We start from the raw sequence: 8982 nt of genomic DNA on the forward strand, positions 1-8982 counted from the left end.
TATGAATAGGTCAGTAATTCCAAAAGCACAAGAGGAAGAAACAACATAAGAGGAAGCTGCAACATCAGAGAAACAAAAAACAGAACTTAAAGGTAGAAATTTATAGGGACTTCATTCATGAGAAGACTACTGATTCACTAAAACTAAAATTATAATATCTCTGAAATCCAATCTCCATATAAATCAGTGTCAAAATCTGACTGAAATCCAAATGAGTCAATATTTCTGTTGAAATGAATAAAATTAGAGCAGATGTGAGTCAACTGAAAGCATCTGTCATGCATGTCTAGTCAAACTAACTTAAACAGGATTGAGTTATGGGCACCTTTAACACCAAGCAATGTTCAGAACAGTGCACATGGATGAGAATTTAGTAAAGGACTTGGGTAGTTTGATTTCTTTCTTAAATTATACATGTTTGCTTTGAACTGTACACACTGCATTGTCTGTTCTATTTGTGCTAGAAATGAATGGTAAAGATATAAACAATTTATAAGAGCGGTACATACTGAGTGGTTTCAAAACCCTAGAGATTAATGAATAATAAATAAAGTCAGGCCTTTTGTTAGTACTGTAATGCTTCAGTGTTTAGGTCACATATGATTATTGTGCTAATGTCATTTTTAGGATGAAATGGTTTTTAAAATCACAGCATATTTCCAAGACTTTCACTGAATAAAACAGAGCCTGATTCCACTGCCATTGACTTTAGCAAGAATGGGGTAAACCTCTAATTCAGACAAACCAAATTCAGTATTGCACTATTTATATTTTAAGGATGGAGAATATTGAACAAAGGAATAAATATTATTTGTTTATAGTCCAAGAGAAAGTCAGTCTTGGAAATTTTTGTTTCTATTCTGTTATGTCTGTTACATATGTTCTATTCTATTCTATTCTATTCTATTCTTTGCAGCTGTGCCACTGCTCTTACCCTCACAACAGCTGGGAACATCTCAAGAGTTGCTAGACAATATGTTTGGCATGTTTCACTTATTATTTGGTTTTCAAAGATGGAATAATGCCTGAAAGACTCAGGCATTAAGTTGGTTTTGGACTGGGATTCTAATTACAGGGGGTTTTGCTTCTTTGTTTTGGATTGGACATGGAGTTTGTCTCATGGAATTGTGAAAGGAAAGGTGAAGAGCAATTTTTGTTTTAACTGAAGGAAAATGTTTTGCTGTGGTCTATGTTTTTATAGTCGAGATCAAATGCCTGCACACTGTGCTTGCCACAGAGCATGGAGACACTTAAGGTGGTCTTCAGGCCCTGTGATTTAGTGAGTTCCAACTCCCACACAAACTTTACTTCTGTGAAGGGCAGCTCCACTGTGCTTGAGAGTCCCAGTAGTTGAGCTGTCAGCAGTAGCCTGGATCCAGATCACTGAGCACTTTCAGGCTAAAGATGGGCATCTAAAATTCTATTTGAGATGTTGCAGAAAGTGTAAGTAATTCTGGGGAGACTAGCAATCCTTTTGATAGTTCAACATGTTAAATAAATACGTAATTGGTCTTGTGCTATCTAAAGTTTCCGGAGTTCTGATAATTTCACGTCTAGTTCTATGGCAGGCTTATAGTCTAGCCAGTAGTGATGGGAGACTATAAAATGAAAACACATAATTTTCTGCCGCAGAGGACCTTTGAGTTCTTAGCCAGCAGCAAATCATAGTTGCTGCTCTAATTCAGCAGGACACTTTTTCCACCAATCAAATGCCTACAATCTCTTCAAAAACATGACTTTCATTTCATGCAGGTACAAGCTGCTGAATTCACCAAGGCTCTGCAATGGCAATGCAGCTGTTAATTCTCGATTTGCCTGCTGACACTCACACCACAACATAGAATCTCAGAGTGGTTTGGGATGGAAGCCAATTTAAAGATCATCGTAGTTCCAACCCTCCCTGGTCAAGAGCAGGGATGCACCCATAGATCAGGCTGCTTAGGGCCCCATCCAATCTGGCCTGGAACACTTCCAGGGATGGGGCACCCACAGCTCCTCTGGGCAACTTGTTCCAGTGCCTCACCACCCTCGGAGTAAAGAATTTCTTCCTTAGCATTTAATTTAAATCTGTCCTCCTTTAGTTAAAAACTGCTCCCCTTGTCCGATGACTATCGGCCCTAGTAAAAAGTCGCTCTCCATCCTTCCCCAAACGAAGAAGAAGACGAGTTTATTTTATTTTTTATTATCTTTTTTTCCCGCCTTAGTTTCCACACGGGACTACCTTCTTTCTCTGGTCCCAGCGCTGCCCGGGCGATCACACACACTCCCAATATCCCCGCTCTCCGCTGTGGCCGCGCCGCTGGGCTAAGCACAGCGCCGCTTTGCTCCCTGCCTGCTGCCCGCTTCGCTCCCTGCCCGCTGCCCGCGGCGCTGCCGCAGCCTCCGCGGACGCGCCCCCGCGTCTCGCCCGCCCCCCTCCCAGCCGAGCCCGTGACTGCTCCCCGGCTCCGGCCCTTCCCGCGGCGGCGGAGGGGGAGTGTCCTGGGCGGCGCGCACATCCCAGCCCAGCCCAGCGCGGCGGCGGCGGCGGCGGCGGCGGCGGGGGAATGGGCAGCCGCGGGGAGGAGAAGCGCCGGGCGGGCGGCGGAGCGGGCGGGCTGCCGGGGCGCAGCCGGCGGCGGCAGCGGTGGCCGGGCATGGGGCCCCCGGGCGGTCGCGGCAGCTCCAGCGCCCGCGGCAGCCTGCAGGTGAGGGCCGGGCGGCGGGAGGGGGGGACGCGCCGCGTCCGGCCACCCGAGCCCGACTTCGCACGCAGCAGCGAAATTGGCAACAAATTGGCAAAAAAAGCACAAAAAAACCCCAACAAAAAACAACTAACTAACAAACCAGACCGTGTATACGTGGATATGTTTGTTGGGTCTTTTTATCCCCAAATATCAAGGCAGCCGCGAAAAGTTTATATTTGTTGCTGCTGCCGGCGCGGGCTGTGGCAGAGAGCCGCGGAAAAGCGAACGGGTGATTAAAAAGAAGGGAAGGAGGAAAAATTTCCTCCGTGGATACGATGCCTGAAGTTACTTTCGGGGAGCTCCTTTCCATCTGCGTGTAGTGGGCGACGCGCTCGCCAGCGCGGGCAACTTGCCCCGCGCAGTCAGTCCCTCCGCTCCGCGGCTCCTCTGCGCAGCTCGCCTTGTCCGCCGGCAGCAGAGGGACCCTGCGGGGTGGCGCGGCGCTGGCCGGGGACCCGTGACGGTGGGGCTGGAGCCGCCGGATCCGCGGCCGCGGGAGGCAGGGACCCGCCCGGAGCGCGGCGCCTCCGCCGGGACCCCCGCGGGCTGCGCAGAGCTGTCCCCGCTGCACGGCGGGACCCGTGAACATGCGGGAAAAACAGCTTTCGGGACGGGGCTGGGGGTCGGGGCAGCGAGGGACGCGTTTCGCATTGCTGCTGTGGAAGGGGAGTGGGGCGAGCAAATGTTTGGGGACGTGCAAGGGGATGCCCCTGTTTGGGATGCGCCTGTGGTTGGGAGGAAAGGTGCCGCTTATGAGACGGGGGCGAGCCTGGGGCGGGGGCAAGAGGGAAAATGGCACCTCGGACACAAGTGCTGCTGGGGCGCGGGGGGAGGCACGGTGCCCCCGGGCCATCCTGGCACTGCGTATTTGCTGTGGGGGATGCAGCTGGTGTTGCCTGGAGGGTACAGATGCCTATGCCCTGGAACTAGCTGCTGTACTGGGAGGATGGTGGGGAGAGGGAGGATGGCTTCATGTTGCAGATGCAGCACTCCCTGCTCGAAGTGGAAGTGGGGGGAGGTAGGGGGTGGGGGGAGGTGCCAGCCCTTCCTCACAACCCTATGCCTCTCTCTTCTCAGCACTTGCTCCTCTTCCTGCTCTTCGTTGGGCCTTTCAACTGCTTTGCCAGTTACAGCCGCGCCACTGAGCTCTTCTACAGCCTCAACGAGGGGCTGCCTGCTGGGGTGCTCATCGGCAGCCTGGCCCGTGACCTGCAGCTCCCAATGGCTGCTGGCCAGCACCCTGCATCTCTGCAGCCCCCACTCTCCTTCACCCTGGCCTCCCATGGCCTGGGGGGACAGTATGTGCAGCTGGACAACCGCTCTGGAGAGCTGCACACCTCAGCTGTGGAGATAGACCGGGAGGCTCTGTGCGTGGAAAGCAGTGGGGCCACCATCTTCGGGGGATCAGCTGCTGTCTCCTCTTCCTCCCCCTCACCAGAGTCATGCCTACTGCTGCTGGATGTGCTGGTACTGCCACAGGAGTACTTTCGCCTGGTGAAGGTAAAAATTGCTATCCGTGATGTCAACGACAATGCTCCCCGCTTTCCTGTGCCCCACATCCGTCTCTCGGTGCCTGAGAATGCACCTGTGAACACCCGCCTGGCAATCGAGCACCCTGCCCTGGACCCCGACATGGGCACCAACGGTGTCCAGACCTACCGCCTGCGAGATAACTACGGTGTCTTCACCCTGGATGTGGAGGAGAACGAGAACGGGGAGAGGACTCCCTACCTGATTGTTATGGGGGCACTGGATAGGGAGACACAGGACGAGTATGTCACAGTCATTATCGCTGAGGATGGGGGGACTCCTCCACTCGTGGGCAGTGCCACCCTCACTATTGGCATCAGCGACATCAATGACAACTGTCCCCAGTTCAACGACTCGCAGCTCAACGTCACCCTTTATGGGAATTCCAGCCTAGGGACACATGTGGCTACTGTCCATGCAGTGGACATCGACCTTGGATCCAATGCCCAGATCACCTATTCCTACAGCCAGAAGGTCCCCCAGCCATCCAGAGATTTGTTCCATCTGAATGAAAGCACAGGAGCAATCACGCTCTCTGCTAAAGTTGATGGGGACACTCCAAGGCTACACAGGCTGATCATACTGGGCAACGGTCCTGGCTGTATTCCTGCCGTGATCACGGTGCTGGTGACCATCATCAAAGTCATGATGAGGCCACCTGAAGTTGTTCCTCGTTTCATAGCTAATGAAGTGGAAGGGGTGGTCTACTTAAAGGAACTTGAGCCTATCAACACACCTGTAGCATTTTTTACCATAAAAGACCCCGATGAAAAATACAAAGTCAGTTGCTATTTGGAGGGTGATGGGCCTTTCAGGCTTTCACCGTACAAGCCATACAACAATGAATACCTGCTGGAGACCACAAAGCCTTTGGACTTTGAGACACAGCAGCTGTATGAAATCTCCGTAGTTGCATGGAACTCAGAAGGATTTCACGTCAGGAAAGTTGTCAAAGTGCAGGTTCTGGATGACAATGACAATTCACCAGTTTTCTCTGAACAGCTGATAGAGTTGTCCATTGAGGAAAACAATGTTCCGAATGCTTTTTTGACCAAACTGCATGCTACTGATGCTGACAGCGGAGAAAGAGGGCAAGTGTCCTATTTCTTAGGTCCTGATGCCCCTTCCTATTTTGCTTTAGATAAAACCACAGGAGTTCTTACAGTTTCCACCCAGCTAGACAGAGAAGAAAAAGAGAAATACAGATACACTGTCAAAGCAGTAGATTCTGGATTCCCTCCAAGAGAATCAATAGCAACTGTCACCATCACTGTATTGGATAAAAATGATAACAGTCCAAGATTTATCAATAAGGATTTCAGCTTTTTTGTGCCAGAAAATTTTCCAGGTTTTGGTGAAATTGGAGTTATAAGTGTCACAGATGCTGATGCAGGGCAAAATGGATGGGTTGCCCTTTCAGTTCTGAATGGAAGTGATATTTTTGTTATAGATACTGGAAAAGGAGTTTTGAGAGCTAAAGTCTCCCTGGACAGGGAGCAGCAAAGCTCCTACGTGCTGTGGATTGAAGCAGTTGATGGCGGTGATCCTGCCCTGTCTTCTACAGCAAAAATAACTATCCTTCTTCTGGACATAAATGACAACCCTCCTTTGGTCTTGTTTCCTCAATCTAATATGTCTTACTTGTTAGTCCTTCCTTCTACCCTTCCTGGCTCTCCCATCACCGAGGTCTATGCTGTCGATAAGGACACTGGCATGAATGCAGTCATAGCTTACAGTATCATAGGAAGAAGAGGCCCTCGACCTGAGTCATTTAGGATTGACCCCAAAACTGGTAATATCACCTTGGAAGAGTCACTGATGCAAAATGACTATGGCCTCTATCGGCTGCTTGTAAAAGTTAGTGATCACGGCTACCCAGAACCTCTCCATTCCACTGTCATGGTAAACCTTTTTGTCAATGATACCGTCAGCAATGAGAGCTACATCGAAAGTTTGTTAAGGAAGGAGCCTGATATCAGCGTAGAAGAAAAGCAGCCACAAATATCCATAGAACCTGCACACAAAAAAATGGAGTCAGCATCCTGCATGCCTACCTTGGTAGCTCTTTCAATAATAAGCTTGGGTTCAATTGCTTTAGTAACAGGGATGGGAATTTACATTTGTCTAAGAAAAGGGAAAAAGCATCACAGAGCAGATGAAAACTTGGAAGTACAAATCCCATTGAATGGAAGAATTAACCTGCACATGTTGGAGAAGAAACCAATGGAGATTTCTAACATTTGATGTTTCTTTGTGTATAAGTCCAACATCAGAAAAACCCCGGACGACACTAAAACACCTAGCTGTAGGTTGTATTACAGAGGTTGCAATGAAGGACTGCTAATTTATAACTTAATAATATTATAATTGTAAATAGCTGTTTACAGTTTTTTAAATTCAATTTCAGTGTACAGCTTTTTTATGAAATGTTAGTAACTAACAGCTAGCACCCTGAATATAAAAACATGGACATCATTTCCAGCATTCATAAATCAATAAGGTCAGTGAACATAAAAAGGGTGAAGGTAAGATGATTCTTTTAAACTCAAGTTTTAAAAGTCTTTTTAACCACGAGAGGGCATCAGATGCTCCTGAGCAGGGAACTGTTCGAGGTGCTGTCCATGAGATAAACAGAATATATTTTAAATATATTGATTTTAATATAAAATACCTATTGGCATACAGACATTTAACCACTAAAAAAAAAAAAAAAAAGAAATGTCTGTCCAAATGTATGTATAATAAAAAGAATAAATATGTTAAAATGCACTAGTAATGAAAACGAGAATGTTTTATTACCTCACAAGTAAAGCTTATACAGTAGGATAGAAGAGGCATTAACAAGAAGTGCAATTCCTGTTGAGCAAGAATGCAAGATATTGTAATGAGAATCTGGACTGCTGTGACATATCATTCATTTTTTTCCAGATTCCACTCTCATTATTTGCTTCAGCAATCTGCTTGTCATTTTTATGGAAAAATTATATTTAATATTTCCTAAAGCAAATAATGACAGAACCCCATCCTCATCCTCATAAATATGCCAGATGCAAGGAAGCAAGGGAATCTCTAAATCCTTAGTTGTCACCAAAGTGGTGGTATTTTTTTTGTACTTTGAGCAATCTGTCAGTAGTGCTCCATCAGTTTGGTTGTGCAGTAGATTTTTGTTACGTGTTACTTCTGGATCTGATCTGCCAGATGAAAACAAAAATCACATTCTAAGGAATCGTAGGACTTTTTTTATTCTGACTGTTGCTCCTTTCTGGATTGGTATTTCATGTGAAAGATCTTGTTTCTGACTTTTGGCGACCATTCCTGGCTCCTTTTCATTGGCTTTGATTTTGGATTAGATCCAAAATCTAACTTGTAAGACTGGTGACATATTTTCTTGATAATTTATTCTTTGCTGTATCCTCTGCAACAAAGCAGCAATTTTATCAGTGATGTATTACTTTCACTTCATTTTAAGAGCTGAGAACTATCTTTTGTATGATGATTGCATCAAATTTCTCTGTGTGAAAAGATAAATTAGTGTTATGCTTAAAAGTTATTATTTTGATTTCTCGCATCATATGTCTGTAATGTACCAAAAGTGTTTATATGTCTGCAAATTAAAGCTATATATTTTCATAATACTTACTCTCTCTCTCCTAGAATTTTAATTATTAAACTAAATATTATTTTGGTTATTAGAAATGCATTTTTCACAAGTTCTTAGGTACTGACTATCTTATGTGACATATCATAATATTTCACAAATTAGTACACTTCAAAATCATTAATGATAGTTTATGCTGTGCTTCTTGAAATTACCAGCTGTATGTCAGCTGATGTAAGTGGTGAGGCATCTTGTACCTGCTTTGAAAGTAGGGAATACAATTTGAGCCATTCCTTTACCTTGAACCTACTGAAATGTTAGGGCTTCTAATAGATCCTGGTGTACTTAGTCAAAGTAACAGTATTAGCATAATACCCATAATTTTGCCATCCTGGCTATAGGAAAAAGACTTTTTTTTTCAGGTTAGAATATTTTCTGTTTGGGCATGATTTGATAGCTGTGTTTCATGAAATTTAATTCAGCTTGTCAGTGCTTTGTGGTCAATTACCTCTTTTCCTTTATTTTCATCTTATCAAAATGGTATGCATCCCTGAAATGCATTTGACATGAAAACATATTGTTTCTTATCTCTGAAGAAAAATTGCAGTATATCTTCAGAAACAGCTTCTCTATTAGAGATACTCTTTTGCTGTGGTGATGAAGCTAGATCCTCTGCATTTTTCTCTTCAGTAAGGAGGCAAGGTAACTGAAAGACAGGATTCTTTTCATTGCTCTTCTCTTATTTCAATTAGCAGTCCAATATATTCTCCAGACAGTGTAAACAGGAGCAAACCCAAGACTTAAGAAATGCAATAAAAAAATAATCCTGATCTTTCAGTGTGTGTTCATATAACACTGGGCAGATACTTTTATTCAGGTTCAACAAATACATACTCTTGACCCTGTTTGATTAAGCTTTGGTTAAACATGCTGTTCTTGTTCCTTTTTTTTTGTTTGTTTTTGTTTGTTTAGATGAAGCATGTTCCTAATGCACAATAAAATGTAATGTTAAGAGCCTGTTAAAGCCAAAGTACTGCTCATGAAGCATTTCACTCCTGATTTTCTACACATTTAAAGAAAATGGGTTTAAAATCACACCTTCAGCCATACCAACACTTACTTGAGCAA

The 8982-nt window shown here is 45.2% G+C and overlaps 1 protein-coding gene across 1 annotated transcript; it reads left to right on the forward strand.

The window, feature by feature from the left end:
- Positions 1-2549: 2549 nt before the first annotated feature.
- On the forward strand, positions 2550-7855 carry PCDH20 (protocadherin 20). The gene is made up of 2 exons (XM_058849462.1): positions 2550-2687; positions 3804-7855. Exons 1-2 carry the CDS (start codon positions 2637-2639, stop codon positions 6498-6500), a joined length of 2748 nt encoding a protein of 915 aa, XP_058705445.1. The 5' UTR covers positions 2550-2636; the 3' UTR covers positions 6501-7855.
- Positions 7856-8982: the final 1127 nt, after the last annotated feature.

This window comes from Poecile atricapillus, chromosome 1 (assembly GCF_030490865.1).
Source record: "Poecile atricapillus isolate bPoeAtr1 chromosome 1, bPoeAtr1.hap1, whole genome shotgun sequence".
In the NCBI taxonomy this organism is placed as follows: Eukaryota; Metazoa; Chordata; class Aves; order Passeriformes; family Paridae; genus Poecile; species Poecile atricapillus.